The 18,893-nt window shown below is 37.7% G+C and overlaps 1 protein-coding gene across 1 annotated transcript; it reads right to left on the bottom strand.

Annotated features, from left to right (window-relative positions):
• Positions 1 to 456: 456 nt before the first annotated feature.
• Positions 457 to 14,710, bottom strand: LOC122531283. The gene is given in 10 exon segments (XM_043659088.1): positions 457 to 2,980; positions 2,983 to 3,083; positions 5,988 to 6,023; positions 7,060 to 7,340; positions 9,159 to 9,311; positions 9,486 to 9,620; positions 9,726 to 9,808; positions 11,245 to 11,398; positions 11,652 to 11,817; positions 14,687 to 14,710. Coding segments are annotated over 10 exon segments (2,214 nt in total). The 3' UTR covers positions 457 to 1,899.
• Positions 14,711 to 18,893: the final 4,183 nt, after the last annotated feature.

Raw genomic sequence — 18,893 nt, 5'->3', positions numbered from 1 at the left:
AGTTTTTACGCTTTTTTTTTTTTTTTCTTTCCACCTATATATATATATTTTTTTTCTCTTTTTTTTTCACATTGAACAATATCCTCAGTCTCGACTGGTCTCAATGAGCAATACTTGAAGAGATCCCGCGATCTCGGGGGGAAAATAGTCCAAAGGAGTGTTTTACATCGTGTTGTATATATGTGCGGTGTGTATGCGTGTGTGAAAGAGAGACAGACAGACAGACAGACAGATAGATAGACAGACAGACAGATAGATAGAGAGAGAATTGTTTGTCGCGTTTTTTTTTTTTTCTGTACGTGTGATAGGTGACTACCGCCTCGATCGGATTAATTAACATCTAAATGTATAGTATCTCGTGATAACGCGATTCCTTTCTCTCTTCTTTTTTTTCTTTTTCTTTCTTTCTTTCTCGTAACGTCGGCGTACGAATGTCACTTTACTCTCTTTTTCTCGTCTTCTTCGTCCTCCCTCTTCTTCTTTTTTTTTTTTTTTTTTTTTTTTTTTGGTTCACAACTCGGGTCAACGTCAACAGTATAGCCTAACACCGACACTCGTGTTATTCAAAATCCCGTTCAGACTGAGGATCATTTTTTTTTTTTTTCTTTTTTCTTTTTCTCTCCATTTTTATACACAGGAATCACTTGCTCGCGTTCGACGATGTTTCCCCCCTCCCCCCTCCCTTTTTTCTTCTTCTCTTCCATTTCCTCTCTTCCCTTTCCTTTCTTCCCTCGCTTCCGTCGTCAATTATAAGTTACGTTATATTATTTATAAATTTATTCGCATGTAGTTCGTTAACAGGCCGTGGCTATACAGGGCCCACTACATTGATTTATCATCCTGTGGCACGCGGTCTTCCGAATATATATATATATGTTACAGAGGTGTGTGTGTGTGTGTGTGTGTTTGTGTGTGTCTGTGTCCGTGTGTACGTGTACATGTGTGTGTGTATAATTATAACATGCATACGGTCGCATAAGAGCTTGTGATCCTTACACCATTTTTTTTTTTTTTTTTCTTTTTTCGTTTCACATCCGTTTTCGCGTCTCTCTCGTTTTTATGCAATATGTATATTATATATATATATACCTTCGTCAATTTATATATAATATAATATCTCGTTCGACTAGTTCCTACCGTACCGAGCGTTGTTACTTCTTCGTTGCGCTTTCCATTTGGTCTTTTTTGAATGTGGTCGTCGATACTTCAGGCACGGATTATTGAAAAGTCTCCTCTCTGTCGAGAGATTGCACCCTTCTTTCTCTCCCTCCCTCTCACCTTCCTCTCTCCCAAGGTTTTTGACCCTTCGTCATTCTCCGCGCGTACCGATCCTCCTTTTTTTTTTTTTTTCTTTTTCTCTCCCACTCTTTCGCGCTCAGCTTTCCTCGAGAACAGAGAAGCTGCCTTCCTTCTCGCTCCCTTGCCTCGACGACGAAAACGTAAAACTTCGTCGCGAGGCGATTCATTTCCTCTCTCCCCCCCCCCCCCCCCCCCTCCCCTTGGTTCGAAACTAGCGCGGTGTGTATGTCCCGAACAGAGAACCAGACAGACTTTCGACGGCACGTTCGCTGGGATCTGTTGTAATTTTGTTCCTTTTCAATTACAACGACGATAACGCTTCAGACCTTGGACGATATTCAGAAAGGCGTGTGGTGGTTTTCGTCAGCCTCGGACAATCGTTCATAGTCTGGAGCGTTGCTTCGCTGTAAATGAAAAAAGAATGATACAAACGGTATCGACCCACGTCACCGCCACCCTCCACGTGTGTGTCGTTCTCCTCTCGTTCTCCGTTCTCCTCCGTTTTCCCCAGGTGACGCAGCGTGTGAGAGAGAACCGCGGAGAGAAGAAGAATCTCTCTCACTCTCTTTCTCTCTTTCTCTCTCTCTCGGTGTTTCTGTTTTAATTCTGGCTCTGCACAGCGTCGTCACCATGGAACAGATAGGTGGACCAGTATCCGAGATTGAAGAGCAAAAACATGAGAGGGAAAGCGATACGCGAGACGAAGTCGATCCCGGCGGTGCCTTTCGCTCGGCAGGTGAACCAACGTTTCGGTAGAAGGCCCCAGCAGCACCTCGGCTCGGCTGCGTGGGGTACGCCGCCGCGTGGTGGTACCGGAAGTCGTTGAAAACGGCTGCGTACGGTGGTGTCGTGCGGCGGGATCGCGCGGACAGTCGCCGCGGGCGGTGACGGCGTCGCTCTGCGAGACGTAGTGGGCGATGGGGAGGGTGTGGGTGTGGGTGTGGGTGTGGGCGAGGGCGAGGGCGATGGCGAGGACCTCGCGAGGCTTTTCAACGAGTGACGCGAGCTCCTCGTCGTGGGCGACGTGCAACGGCAGCCGGTGATGGTCGTCGTCCCTTCGATCACGTTGTGCAGCGACGAGAACGACGCTGACCTCGGTTGCTGCTGTTGATGCGGGTGTTGATGCAGGTGGTAACGTTGCGGATGGTGATGCTGTTTGTGCCTGTGGTGCGAGGGCAACGTTTGATGATGTTGGTGAAGCAACGACGACGGTGCCGGCGGCGGCGGGGGCGGCGGCTGCTGCTGCTGCTGTTGTAGCCGCTGCTGCAGCTGCAGGTGTTGTTGCGGCTGTTGTTGTTGCTGAATGTTACTGTGTTGGTGTTGATAATGTTGGTGGTGTTGATGCAGGTGACAATGGTGGGGTGGTTGCGGTGGCGGTGGTGGTTGCTGATGGTGTTGATGGTGGTGGCGAGGACGAGAACGATGATGAGGTTTGTTGCCGGTGGTGGCGGCGATGGTGGCGGTGGTGGTTGTTGAAGGGTTGGTGATGTGGGTATGATGGGAATGGCCGCGAGCCACGTTCCTTGATCCGAGCGCTTCCTCGTCGACGTTCACTCGTCCTGTTCTTCCTCCCGAAACAGGTACGTGGACCAGTACGCGAGATTGAAGAAAGCGAATACGATGGGGAAGAAGATCCGTGAGATGACGTCGATGCGCTTGGACCTCGTCGGGAACTTGGACAGCCACGACCTGCAGCAGTTTTTTTTTCGTGGTTGCATATGTAATTCGCAGTGCTGCATCCTATCCATCGACATGGTGTCCTCCGGTTGTCGGACCAGAGGTTTCTGAAAAAATTACCACCACGCCCGGGCATTAGTCGCGCGTCTCTTTTTCGTTTCGTTTCGTTTCGTTTCTTTTCTTTTCTTTTCTTTTCTAGTCTTGTCTTGTCTTGTCTTGTCGCGTCTTTGCTTTCTTTTCTCGCCTCGAAGCGAACCGTTCTTACGAAGGATATCGATTTTGCTTCTACACTGTGCACACGTATACTACATATTGCACATACGTGTATTTATATATATATATATATATATATATACACATATGTATGTATAGCATACGCGGTGAGACGAGTTACTAATCTCTGCAGGTTTTCTTACAGCGACTCGTCGAGTCAACGTATTTGCGTTCCGATAAAATGATAGCGTCAATGGATACTTTCTCCTTTTTGCGAGATTATGTTCCGAATTGCGACGAGTCGCTGTACTCGTGTGAGAATAGAGACAGGGCACGATATACAGGGTGTTTTGTAACTTGTGGGACCAACTTTGGGAGTTGATTGTACGCCGAAAAATAATGGAAAAGTGTCATATATATATATATGTCCTATCTGTCTTCATTTATGAGATATAATGAATTTTATAAACAGAACAAACTCTAGTAACCTAGTTTTACCAGGGATGGTATATTCAATTTTCATAATAATCATAACTGGAATGAACAAAACCCACACGTTGTTGTGCATTCAAGACGTCAACGCCAATTTAGTTTAAACGTATGGGCAAGAATAATTGATAAATTTTTAATTGGACCTTTTTCTCTCGATGGGAAACTAACAGGCACAAAGTACGTTGATTTTTTGATCACGCGTTTACACGAAATATCAGAGGAAGTTCCAGTCGATGTTAGACTTCGTACGCGGTTTATGCATGATGCAACTCCGCCGCATTTTAGCCGAGTAGCTAGGCAATTTTTAAATCAACACATTGCAAACAAATGGATTGGTCGTGGAGGTCCTGTCGCATGGCCTGCTCGTTCTCCGGATTTGAATCCATTAGATTTTCACTTGTGGGGACATTTAAAATCTATCGTGTACGCAACGTCGATTGAACATGCTGAAATACTACGAAATAGAATAGAGCAAGGCTTCCGACAAATTCCAGGAATGATAGAGAGAGTAACGAGATCGATGACAAGACGCGTGCAGGCTTGTCTTTGAATGCAAGGTGGTCGTTTCGAGCATCTTTTAATTAAAAGTAATTAAAACAGAAAATTCATTGTGTCTCATAAACGTAAAGACAGATAGCACATATATTTATATGACTTTTTTTCACTATTTTTTTTATTTTTAGTCAACACAAGTTACGAAACACTCTGTATATATATATAGATAATTATATCGAATGAAAGATCGCCAAACATCACTTCCCACTACAGTCAATCCGTATTTTTCTCTTTTATTACATATTTTTATATTACGGTTTCGAATGAAAGAAAGATCGCGCTCGATTGAACTTGGATTTCAATTTGAAATTAGTTCCTTTTTTAAAAAAGGAAAAAAAAAAATACAATAGGTGGGAAGAAACTTTTGGCCCACCCTGAGTAAAACGTTTTCGAAAATGGGACTGTCTGTTTCGAGGATCGTTTCGCTAACGGATAGCTAACACCGAAACACGGAAACGCTAATCGTGGTGTATAATTTTCTGGCTCTGGTGAATTTTCCTGTCTATCTCTCTGGATCTCGCGCATCCATGCTCGCGCGGTGGGACAATTCACGACGAAAAGAAGAAAAAGAAGAAGAAGAAGAAGAAAAAAAAAAAAGAAACATCACGAGGGAGAACGATTCTAGCATTTAAACGAGCAGAATGTGTTTCTCGTTTCGGACGATCCGAAAATTTTGTACAAACATAGCATGCAGCTTTTATGGTGTTCTGGTGGTGCCAAAGAAAATGCTGTCTACACACACATCCAGCTTTGATCAACGATAATTGAAAATGTGAAACTCGTCTGAAAAGTATTGGATAACTGTGTAACATACAAATATACAGGGTGTCCAAACAGGTTGGGACCAAGTTTAGACTACGTGTTACTTAGGTCAAATAGATGAAAAAAGTTCATATAAAACTTATGTCCGAGAATGCTTCATTGAAAAGAGCATTAGATATGAGCGTTCAAAGATTCATGGACAAAATTCGTCTTAAAACTCGTTGTACAGAATCGTGTACGTATTACAAAATAATCCTCGCGATATGTTCGACACGTTATCAAATGTAAAAGTGTACAGAGATAGATTTCCGCAACGAAAGGCAACGATTTCCATTACTGTAAATGAAGTGACATGTTAATAAAAATATCGTGTAACATGTGTTTCGAATTCGTCTCGATGTTCTCTACGATACGGTGGGAAAAAAATTATGTGTTCCCGTTTGTTTCATCCAAAGTGACTTTGATCTACCTATGAAAACGAACAGTTTTCGAAATTTTTTTTTATCGATACCTACTGTACACCTTGTAACGTTCAACTTTTGTTTTAAACTTTTTTTCGTCAAAAAAAAAGGCTGTAAGTAGGAGAAAAATCGCGTTACACCCTGTATATATATATGTATATATATATATTCTACTATCGATTCGAACGAACGTAATGTCGCGGAGCACGTTTACGTTTTTTCTTTTTTTTCACGATCTCTAGCTTTTCGCATTTTCTCACAGGTTATATGTAGAATAGACGAAACGGTTACTACGAGAAACGTAAGAGTCTCTTACTATCTATGGTGGCAGGCATATTTGTTATAAAAATATGTAATGTTCATTACCATTAAAACTAATCGATTATTTACCAAATAAGCTGAAAGACTCACATTACTGAATTGTAAAAAGAAAGAAAAAAAAGGGGGGGAGAGAGAGAGAGAGAGAAAAAAAAGAGTCAAGTTATGTAATAGTAAAGTAACTAGACTTTTAAGTTAAGAATTATTTACCTGTAGAGAATTTTGAAGTGGTCCATCATATCCGGTCTAGCAGTTTATAATAATAAAAATAAAATAATAGAATGAATGTACGTTATGGTGGTCTAGATTCAGAATTGTTTTTTTTTCTTTTCTTTTTTTTTTTTTTTTTTTTTCAACGTCATACATTTCAGGCAACTATATCGTTAAGAAGGAAAAGAAAAAAGAAAAAAAAAAAGAAAGAGAGAGAGAGAGAGAGAGAGAGAAAAGAATCTTACGATTAAATGCTCTATGCTTTGTGAAACATCTTGCGAGTAGCTAATAATAAAGTATATGTAGGTATGATCACTAAAGGAAAAAAAAAGAAAAAAAAAAAAGGAAAATGAACGAAAAGAAGCTTGTGAAACTGAAGAGAACATTCGTTCTTCTAAAAACGATTCTCTCGATGTCATCCTCGCGAGTCGTCGTGCATCGACGATCGAAATAATCGAAAAACGCAGCTTTTTATCACTGACCAAAGATGAATGTTGCCAGGAGATTTCTTTTTCTTTTTTCTTTTTTTTCTTTTATCGATTCTCGCTACGCTACAGAAAATCATAACTGTGGTTAGAGAGGTGGGTGACGAGGTGAGACAGGCGTAAAAAAAAAAAAAAAAAAGAAAAAGAAAAAAAAAGAAACAAATTGTAATCCGTAATAACGTAACACTACGAAAAGACGAAGTCAGAGAAATACATGTCTAATCGAAAAGTTTCTCTAAAAGAAAAGAAAAAAAAAAACTGACGAAGAAAGAAGAAAATGGCAACGACAACGACGCACACTGTAGGATTCAATCGGGATAAAAAAAAACATAATCGTCACGTATCACCGAGAAAAAAAAAAAAAAAAAAAAAAAAAAAAAGAAAAAGAAAAAATCGACAAGTGCAATCGACAATTAGACACAAAATTCTTCGAGGGGAGGGACAAAAAGGTGGATGCGATTCTTTTTATGTCCCGAAAGTGAAAGAGGAGGAGGATGGTAAAAAAGAAACAAATGTTGGCGTGAAAACAAGCGGTTTTAGACGTAACATCACAACACAGCTAGTGTCAATTGTCGTTGTGTACTGACCATAGCGAAATTCGACGAATTGTCTGGTTCGACTTGATCAGATGGTAAATCCATCGACGTGGATTGCTCGGTTTCAGACGGTGGATATTTCTTCTCTATGTTGTCGCTGTGCATGTCGCTACGCGACGCGTAATTCACTAGGGCGAACTCGAGGAGCGCGCCGAATACGAAAGTCAAGCAAACGCCTGTCCAAATATCGATAGCCTTTGTATAAGAGACTGGTGGCAGTGAGGCATTTATTCCTGACGTCTGCGTAGCCATCGTCAATAAGGTGGTCACACCTAGTTTCGGGAAATTCAATTTTCGTCATTAAAACTCGTTTAATTGCCATTTAATTTAATTGAATTTCATTGACATTCGATACGAGCAATGAAATTCGAGAAATTCAGTTGTCATTGAAACGATGTTAATTCAGTTCGTGGAAATTTCGAAAATCCCAGAAATTCAAGATATCCAATTGTCACTGAAACGTGACATTAATGTAATCAAGTTCAATTGAAACTGACATTAATTCAATTCAAGAAATTCAACAGATTTACCAAGTTCAATTGTCATTAAAATGATGTGAATTCAGTCCAAGAAATTCGAGGAATTTAATCGTCGTTTAAAGTGACATTAATTCAATTCAAGAAATTCAAGAAATTTGGTTGTCACTAAAATGACATTTGTATAATTCATTCAAGGAATTTAATAGTCATTAAAATGACATTAATTTGTAGTTCAAGAAATTAAAAAAATTTAATTATCATTGAAACGACATTAATTCAATTCAAGAAATTTATTTCTCATGAAATTGAAATGACATTAATTCAATTCAAGAAATTTGGTTGTCACTAAAATGACATTTGTATAATTCATTCAAGGAATTTAATAGTCATCAAAATGACATTAATTTGAAGTTCGAGAAATTAAAAAAATTTAATTGTCATTGAATCGGCATTAATTCAAGAAATTTATTTCTCATGAAATTGAAACGACATTAATTCAATTCAAGAAATTCAAAAAATTTGATTGTCACTAAAATGACATTTGTATAATTCATTCAAGGAATTCAATAGTCATCAAAATGACATTAATTTGTAGTTCAAGAAATTAAAAAAATTTAATTGTCATTGAAACGACATTAATTCAATTCAAGAAATTTAATTGTCATGAAATTGAAATGACATTAATATATATTTTATACGTTTAATATTGAACGATATTAATATATATTTTATGCGTTTATATATATATATATATATATTAATATATATTTTATATATAAATTTATATATTAATAATAATAGTAATTTATATATTAATTATGTATAAAATATATACATATTTTATTATATATATATATTGTACACAGTGGCGAGTTTTCCTGTAAGCAGGAAAATTTTTATCGATAAATTTTGAATTTTTATTTTCCTGTTTTCATGTTGAAAATTTAAAATATTGGAAATATTATATACAATTGCAGCCATAAGAAATATTTTATATATACGTGGTCGCATGTGTACAGTGGCAAGTTACAACTAGGTTACAATTTTTATCGACAAATTAAATTTTTATCTTCGTTTCCACGCAAGATTGAAAGAAACATTCAAAGAAGAAAATAAATAAATAAAAAAAAAAAAAAAAAGGAATATATATTCAAACATATTAGAATGCCTTTCAAACTTTCATATCGAACGAAATATCGTGCAAACGCTACTCTCGTTTGTTCGCCACATTCGTACAGAATATTTCAACTTGCCGAATGGTCACGTTTGTGCATGACCAAAGTCAATTCACGGCGAGAAAGAAACCGGATGATACAATCGGCTGTGTAAATGCACGCGGCATTCGAGGAAATTCGTGCCACCGTGGAGTACGCTTTGAGCTGAGCCGAAGTGGCGAATGCTCGACGGGTTAAAAGTTCGTGAATTCATAATACTACTCGAGAAGAACGAATTAGGATCGAGAAGATCGAAGAGCGTTCTTTCATTCCTTTTCTTTCTTCTCCCCGTTTTTACTCTCAGACCCGCGAAAGCCTCACAAACTTTTGATCCGTTGAGCGTTTCGAAACGAACGAGAGCGGAACGGAATTTCTCGACTTTAATTGAAAACGTTACCAAGTGAAACTCGAGCCGGCACGGCGCTTTGATCGAGCCAGAACGATACCCAGGACACAATGACAAGCATGCAGCAGGGAATGTAGATTTGAATAAGATAGTAACTGAATTCCCTCTTGAACAGCAAGTCAACTTTCAGGCAGCTGTACTCTCCTGCAAAAGTCGATCGAATCTCTCTGTTAGACCTCGTGCTTGATTTCTTAAAATCGTCGTCAACGATTCAACGATTCGAGGACGACGTTGAAGAGAGAAAGAAAGAGAGAGACAGAGAGAAAGAGAGAGAAAAAGAAAACAAATTCTCGGGATTCGTTCCATTTTATTACTCACCGGTGTTCGTCTTGCTGTTGCAATAGTCGGTATAAAATTTCTCCAACGTGAACCGTGGTAGGTGCAGGTTCTTAACAACTTGGACAGGGTCTCCCTCTTTCCACAGGAATACCAAGTCGTCGGTTGTCCAACCGTCTGTAACGAAACGAACAGTCAATTGATCTCTGTGTGTTATCCGTGACCTAAATCCTTTGCATCACTGTAGAAAAACGAGGAATTTCGAGATGTTAGTATACTCACAACTCGCCATACGCAATGAGCAAACTTGTCGATCCAAGGGGTACAGTTTCAAATTCATCGGGCATGACAACGTCAATGATATCCTGCAACGTGGGAATATTTTCGAAATTTTACGGTGTGAAAAATATATTTGGAAGATAAATATATATATTGTGACATAATTTATAATTATACAGAGTGTTTTCGTGAAAACCAGGCCATCTGAATATTATTGTAGTTCCTCTAATCGTTCCTTAACTTCTTGCGTTGGAATAACATGCCACGTACGTCGAGAATATTTTGTCCCAGATTGCAACATTTTCTCAGTTTCAAGTATATTTAAATGATAAGTTTGTTACTTCTCTAATTTTTATCCAGTAATACGAGTTCAAAAGAAAAAGAAAGCGAAAGTTGCTATTACAAATATGTCTGACACAGTCTGACCTTTATAATAAATTGTAAGAATTGTAAGACTAAATTTATAATAAATAATAATATAATTATAATTTATAATACATTTAATAATAATGTAACTATAATTTATAATAAATTTAATAATAATATAATTATAATTTATAATAGATTTAGTTCCAAGAGTCTCTAATAACCTATACGGTTCGGTCACTCGTTATGGTCCGCAATCAGTTGCCAGCGCAAGTAGTTAACCTCTTGCACTGGAATGACGTGCCACGCACGTCGAGAATATTTTCTCCCAAAATTGCAACATTTTCTCAGTTTCAAGTATATTTAAATGTGGCCCAGGCAAAACAGATGATAAGTTTGTTACTTTTCTAATAATTTTTATCCAGTGATATCATATCGACGAGTTCAAAAGAAAAAGAAAGCGACGAGTTGCCAGCGCAAGAGGCTAATGCAAATCTAACACAGTCTAACTTTTATAATAAATTATAAGAATTGCAAGACTAAATTTATAATAAATAATAATATTATTATTAAATTTAATAATAATATAATTATAATTTATAATAGATTTAATTCCAAGAGTCTTTAACAACCTACACGGTGTCGGTCACTCGTTATGGTCCGCAATCAGTCCGCCAGCGCAAAGGGGTAACTTAAACGCGTTAATTTAAAAATTTTTTAAGTCCTTGTCATAAACATGTCTGAATACATCTCTTCACGAGCTACCCGACGGAATGGAGAACAGTACAGAAAGTTTCAAGAAACATTAAAAAAAAAAAAAGATATTTAAAAAAAAAAATAGTCCGATTTGTCTGTTTATTTAGTTCAAGTTGGGAACGATTTTCCTAGTAGAACCACTCGCTAAAAGAGAAGATATATTCAGGTGGCCTGGTTTCACGTCAAACACCCAGTATAATTATAATAATTACAAATTGCACGGTTGTAAATTACACTGAATTCAATTAAATTTAATGAAATCGAGTCGCGGATAGTGCATGTAGTTACAAATCATATTAAATTCAATTAAATTTAATTGAATCGAGCCACATATATATATATATAGCTATAAATCACATTGAATTTCAAATTAATGAAACATAATGTAGATTATATGTACCGTATGCTGTACAGAACGGAACCATTGGGAAAAATACGAATGTATACGTTCGGCATGATAATGTTGTGAAAGTGTCCCTCCTTCTCGTTCGAAAAGAACAGATCCGGCATCCAAACGCGACTCGCATCCGTCAACGTTAAATACTTTAGACGACCTGCAATTTTAACGACGAAACACATACACACGCGTGACGTATGAGGACATATATATCCTCGATATAAATTTTATAATATATATATATAATTTTATAGCAAATTTTAATAACGTATTTAATAATTTTATAATATATAGCGAATTTTATAGCGAATTTATATATATATAAATTTTATAATATATATATAAATTTTATAGCGACGATATAAATTTTATAATATATGAATGTTGGAGCGTGTGTTTCGCTTTTTTACCTCCGTAGTCGCTGAACCGCAGTCGTTCGTCCAGCCATTGTTCCCGGAATGTTAACTGTACAGAGTACTCCTGCGGGGAGAAAAAAAAACGGGCGTGATTTAATCGAGCGAAGCGGCGCTCGTCCCGCGAGAGAGTGAGAGTAGCAGAAATTAAAATTCGTATCCTCTAGGAATGATCGGAAACGATACGTTTCGGTCCTCTATGATGACGATGGCGAAACGGAAGGGCAGGTTGTAAAAAAGGGTTTTCGCGTTTGGTGAATCGAGGTGAGGAGAGAGCGACCTCAGAGATTTCAAGATGGACGTTCACTCTCGAAAGCAGACAGCCCAGTTAAGAGTTAATTTCATTTCGTCGGAGTTAGAGATCGACCTGTAACCTCTTGCGCTGGAATGACGCACGTTGAGAATTTTCTTTTTTTTTTTTTTTTCAAAATTGCAATATTTTCTGAGTTTTATTTCTGAGGTATATTTAAGTATGACTCAGGCGAAACAAATAACAAATTCATTGCTTCTCTGTAATTTCTATCCAGTGAATATCACATTGACGAAATCAAAAGCAAAGGAAAGCGACGAATTGTGTTGCGTACGGGTTTGGTCACTCGTTATGGTCCGCAATCAGTCCGCCAGCGCAAGAGGCTAATGCAAATCTAAGACAGTCTAACCTTTATAATAAATTGTAAGAATTGTAAAACTTACGATGAATTTGATAATAATAAATAATATATAATAAATAATATATAATTATAATTTATAATAAATTTATAATAAATACTATATAATTATAATAAATAAATAATTATATAATTATAATTTATAATAAATTTAATAACAATATAATTATAATTTATAATAAATTTAGTTCCAAGAGTCTCTAATAACCCGTGCAAGTGCTTGATGCGGAACTTTAAATAATGAAAAAATCAATAAATGAAGAAAAAAGAACAGACATGTTTGCAAAGAAAAAAGAAATTTTTATTTTGTCAATGTCTTTTGAATGTCAGCTCTGAAATTTCTGTGACGCTCTCTCTCTGTCTCTCTCTCTCTCTCTCTCTCTCTCTCTCTCTCTCTGTTTCTAATTGTGAACTTAATCTAGAGAAATCAACGGGAGATGGTAGAAAAGAATCGATCGCGATGAGAAACAAACTCGGACGAACCAATCGGGACGAAAGAAAACGCAGAACTATTTCTAAATTTGAAAAAAAAAAATGAAGGAAGAGGGTTTATATTTTGAGCGCCGAATTTATGATTGCAATTGTTCCCAAATGCTTTTACTGACCTGGTTGACGTTGTGAAACGAAAGGAGGAATCGACGAAGAAATCGTCGAGTTACTGCAAAGTGAAACTGAAACTCTAGTTTTCGTTTGAAACCTTCTGGTTTACAAGCGTGTAGAGTCTTCGTTGAATTTTGAAAAGAAAAGGAGAAACTTTTATATTTTGTTGTCGAATTTATGAACAATTGTTTCCAAATTGTTGATTTCCTCTAATTCCCCGCAGAAGAGAGATTTCCCAAATTGTTTGAAAAACAATGTTTCATTGACCTGCGTTGACATTTTGAAAAAAGAAAATTGTCGAATCGCTGTAAAATGAAATTGAAACAGCCGTTTCCACTCGAATTTTGGAATGCAAAGCGTAGACGCTTTTCTCCGTCGAGTTTGGTGTTTCGCGCCGCAGCGTAGAACGTCCGACTACGAGCGTTGTGATTTCAAAAGAAGAACGAGGGAGGAGGCGTCGAGCTGCATCAATAAACGTGAACGAGGTCAGTAATTGCGTAACATCAGCGTCTTAAAGTCACCGACTGGCTCGTACACAGTTTTTCGACGTAGCAGCGATCGAGAAACAAAAAAAGCAAACGAATAATCGATCTGTCGGAGCCTGGTGAAAAATCACCGAGACTCGGGGAAACGAAGGGAGTGTCAAAGTATGAAAAAGAAGAAGAAGAAGAAGAAGAAGAAGAAGAAGAAGAAGAAGAAGAAGAAGAAGAAGAAAAAAGAATCACTAGGAGGAAAGGTGTGTCGCGCTATGTATCGAACGAAGGAGGTGCTCTTGCACCCTCGAACGATTTCGAACGTCCTACCTACTCTTACTTTCCGGTGTCAGCCGTTTTCGAACGAAAGTGTTCCGTTTCAAAGAAACACCTTCGTGTTCGATTCTTTCAACGCTCCGCGCGTTTCCGCGAAACTCGAAATTCGCTCCTCTTTCTCACCAGTTTCTTCTCCAATAACCGGCGATAAACGAGCCGGCGAGATTGAAAACAAAATTGAAAATGTCTCTTTCCCCCGAAAACTGCAACTACTCTTCTTTCGGCTGAAAGAAGAAGAAGAAGAAGAAGAAGGGAAGAAAAAAAGATCAACCCTCCAACGCGGTTTTAGAGGTCGTTCCGACAGCAAAGTGCACTTCTGCCCCCGGACAACGAAAGGTCGTGGTAAATTTTTTTCTTTTCTTCCTCCCTCTCTCTCTCTCTTTCTTTCTCTTTCTTTCTGTACCAGCCTTCTTCTTCTTCTTCTTCTTCTTCTTCTTCTTCTTCTTCTTCTTTCTTGATCACGGAGCGTTAAAGAATCGAGGCTGCGTGGTGGTTATATCTTGCTGGAATGAAAAGTCTCTCGGTTGCTGAGAGGAAACTGGAGTAAAAGGTGGGGGGGGGGGGGGGGGGGAAAAAGAGGGTTGGGCGAACGTTTGGGGGGGGAGTGGAAGAAGATGGTTGGGCGAACGTTTAGGGGGGGTTGGTGAACGAACAAACAGTGATATTGTTCGAGTATATATAGTTGTATACACCGCGTCGAAGCATATGTAAGTGTCATGCAACGAAGCAACATCGAAGCCAGCTACGTAATGTAAACTACCAGTGGTTCCAACTATGTATGTAGAAATAGAGTAACTACGCTGCGTACATAACATACATATAATATATATATATATATAAATTTATTTGTCTCGAAATTATTGATAAAATAAAAAGATATACGTATTATATATATTATATATATATATATATGTGTATGTATGTATGTATATATACGTGTATGTATTATATGTACATTGCAAGTGGACAACGCATGCATCTTGGCTCACAGTTTCACTTTTTTATCCCCTGGCTGGACTTGTCCTCGTCGACGGCGTCCTGTCTTTTTCTTTTTTTTTTTTTTTTTTTTTTTTTTTTTTTAATATTTTTGCATACATCTCTTTTTTTCTGTTTCTCTCCCTCCTTTTTTTTTTTTATTTTTTTATTTTATTTGAAAGGGGGGTTGGAAGACCTCCAAAGCGTTCTTTCTCTTTCTCTGGCACTTTGTCACTCTGCGGCGTTTTTTTTTTTTTTTGTTTTTTGTTTTTTTGTTTCTTTCCTTTGGCTCTTAGCTCTCGTTCCCCTTGATTTCTCGTTCATCGGACTGACCGAGGTGTGAAATTAAAACCTACGCTCACTGATCCTCTTATTCGTTTCTTTCATTTTCTGTTCGACTTTTTTTTCTCTCTTTTTCTTTTTTTTTTTTGGATTCTCTCGTTTCATTTTTCTTTTCGGTTTCCTGCTCGTTCGTTCAATCGTGGTGTTCCGGCGATCGGAAAAAGATGCTGTTCGCTTCCTGGCTTTGCCAACACTTACCATTGTCCGCGAGTTGTTTCGGAAATGTCGAGCGGCGCGTCGCAAAGGAGGATCTACAAAGGCCCCCCTCCCCCTCCCCCCTCCCCCCGAAGACGTTCGTACTTCGTTAGTTTCTCGTTTTCGTATTTTGTTTCTTTTCGGCGTGATTACTTGGGTCGGGTCGCTCGAGTCACGTTTTGCACATTTGCGAGTCGCGTGGTTTTCTTTCCTTCTCTTTGGCGCGAGGAAATTCCGCGGCGAAAAAAAAAAAAAAAAAAAAAGAAAGGAAGAAAGGGAGAAAGAAAGGCAGAAAAACACCGCGTTTCGAGTTCGTTTGAAAAGGGAAAATAATCGTCCTCTGCGGACGAATGTGCGTCGAAATACTTTTTTCAGAGGTGGTTCAGAGACCGATTTCGTTTCGAATGGGGGGCGTTTCTGTTTTCTTTGGGAAAATTTCTTGGAAAATCTGCGTGAAAAGAAATCTCTCGCTCGGGCAGAGTCCTCTGTACGGACGTTCGTTACTCGCTATCGAAAATAACCCACCTGAACCTCAACTTCCAACGGTTTTTAGTTTTTCAGTTTTTCGACGTGAACGACGAATAAAAAGAAAAAAATATTGATAACCAACAGTCAAGCGACGTGTTATTTTTTTTATAGTGTCCAAATTATCTGTGTCGTCTCATCGGGTGTTATATTTTATATATCAGCCTGGCCAAAAAGGTATCTGCGGTTTTTTCGCGTGCAAAATGAAAGGCTACGTATAATATGTTAGAGGATATATATATATATATATATTATTTATTAGAAAATTATTATTTATCTATTATATTATATTATATAGATTATATTAGAAAGTTATTATTTATCTATTATATATTATATTATATTATATAGATTATATTAGAAAATTATTATTTATCTATTATATATTATAATATATTATATTATATAGATTATATTAGAAAATTATTATTTATCTATTATATATTATAATATATTATATTATATAGATTATATTAGAAAATTATTATTTATCTATTATATATTATAATATATTATATTATATAGATTATANTGTGTATATATATATATATATATATATATATATATATATATAGACATCCATTAGAAAATGTATATATAATATTTATACTGGAAGACATATGTATATTATCTATTACAAGACTATTATATATCTATTATATATACATATTTACCTCTATTAGAAAATGTTTATATATATAATATATTAGAAGATATATATATTATCTATTAGAAGATTTTTATCGTCCATCAGACTATACATACGTACATCATGAAGATGAACGTATATTAAAAAATATGTACAAGATGTACAATTAATAGAAAAGAAATACAATGTATTAGAAAATATTACACATTATCTATTAGAATATATATATATATATATATATATATATATCATGAAGAGGTACAAGTATATTTTAGAAGTACATACATTCATGTAGAAGAAAACGCAAACCACTTTTTGGCCAGCCCGAATATTTGTCCTCGCGATTTGAAAAAAAAAAAAAAATAGAAAAATAGTCGATTTCCCTTTCTTCGCGACGACCATCTCTGCGAAATGTGCATACATACGATACGATACGATACGTATGCATGCACGTGCGCGAAATGTAAACGATAATCGCCGTTCACAGGCGATATTTAATTATTCAATCGTCTTTTCATCGATCCGACGTTGGGAAAGTGACATATATCTTGCAAGTTCATTCAGTCCGTTCGCAGTCACTTTCACTCTTCGCCTGAATACATTACACGGGAATAGTAACGAGTCAGCTAATAATCCGGAACTCGGTGTCGTGCCCAGGCCTGCCGGAAAGAGCATTCTCGTCGAATCTTTCATTAGAATCTCGCGCCACCTTCGTACATTTCACACCTTGTCGACGTCGCGCGAAAACGATCTATCGGGAAACGATCCAATTGGATTGGATCTAGCGTTACGCGACTTGACACGTTGAAAGTAATTGCTGCTCCCTCTCAATCATCCCACCTTCGATGATAATTAATCCAATTCTCTGCTGCATTATCGTCGGATCTGTAGACGATAGAAATTCCTTAACGCTGCAGCTAACCAAAGTGGTGGAGATTTATAATTTTTTCTCACACACAGTGAATGCCAACGTCGCGCATTTCAGTGATTTGGATGACTTTTTAATAAGGGATAATTGTGTTCTTGTGCTTTAGTTCTAGTGTCAAGGGGGTCAGGACAGTTTGACAATTTTCGAGAAAGTTGATTTTCTTTTGTTCTTTGTTTTTAAATGGTCGTTTGAAGTCTTGGAAATTAGATACAAAAGGTCGTCCTAGCCTTTAAAACGACGTGTTTCGGGCGGATACAGAATCATTGAATTTGTATCACATTTGTTTACAACCTCAAGCGGTATTACAAAGTGTAGATCGTGCGATTCAAGTATTACTTTTGGTGAATCGAATATCAGAAGGCTCTGGATTCAATTTTTAGTTGTGAATTGTAAGAACCGTGAGCCGCGATATATGAGTAAAAGAAGTGAGTAAAGGATACGTATGAAAAGCGTACGTTCTGAAGCTTTTTAAACGCGTTTCTCTCGGAACTAGGTTTTTCGAAACGAATGCGCAAGATATCTCGGAATCTAACCAGCCGATCACCGTGAAACTTGGCACGTATCTTTGGCGTAACATTTACTAGGGATTGACGATCGAACATTTCTTAATTTTTTAACAATTTCGAGAAATGTAAACANAATCTTTTTGGCACAAATTCGACACGTCGGAAACAAGTAGCCGCCATTTTTCGTAAATATTCACAGAAATGAAAATGTTGGTGCGTCAGTCCCTAGAGAGTATCGTTTACTTTTGAACTTTCTCTGCCTCTTTGTTGCGGCTAATCCTGTTTGGCCGGAATCATGCACACCGATTGTCAAACGTAAAAAGAATGTTATGGTAAAAGTATGCCGTTGAAAGGTTAAATAAAGAGCCCACTCTTCTTCTCTTTTAACGTCGCTTTTTACAGTTGATAACGCGTTAATAAAATAAACCGCAGAAGCTCGTGTCAATCAAACGTATTTTGCCAGCCCTCCAAAGTATATTAAGTAAATTTTAAGCCCCCCGTCGAACTGTCCTGCCACCTTGACTCTGCGTCAACTCTGCCAGTTTGTTAATTACCGCCACCGTGAGATCGGTGGCTGAAGCCTCGAGAACGAAACCGGTGAAATGGGAGAAGGAAGAAGAAGGTCGTTCTCCTCTTTCCGCGTTTCACGACTTTCCAAGGCAGATGGGGAGGTTAAAAGGAACAACGAGCACAGCCTGACCTATGTAAAGCGCGCCATCTTGGAAACGAGGTTCCCTCGCTATCGTAGATTGGAAGATGTTTTTTTCTCTCCGCAGCCGCTCGAGTTTCGAATGATCATCGTGACGGAGGAAATATCAGGAAGCGTGGAGGTGAATTGAAAGGAGGAGGGGTGAATTGAAATGGACGAAGAGAGAACAAAGAAGAAGAAGAAGAAGAAGAAGATTGATCCGTAATACGTTTCTGTGCGTGTACGAAGAAAGTGATGTTTCTTTCTTTCTCCTTTGCTGTACGTGATCACCTAGTCGACGAATTAGAGTATCTTCTTCCGTTCTTTCTCTTTTTGACGAGGAAGATCCTTTAA

This window comes from Frieseomelitta varia, unplaced genomic scaffold, assembly GCF_011392965.1.
Source record: "Frieseomelitta varia isolate USP_RPSP 00005682 unplaced genomic scaffold, Fvar_1.2 scaffold_381, whole genome shotgun sequence".
NCBI classification, from domain to species: domain Eukaryota; kingdom Metazoa; phylum Arthropoda; class Insecta; order Hymenoptera; family Apidae; genus Frieseomelitta; species Frieseomelitta varia.
Note: the sequence above shows the minus strand (reverse complement) of the source record. Positions and strands in the feature narration are given on the sequence as shown.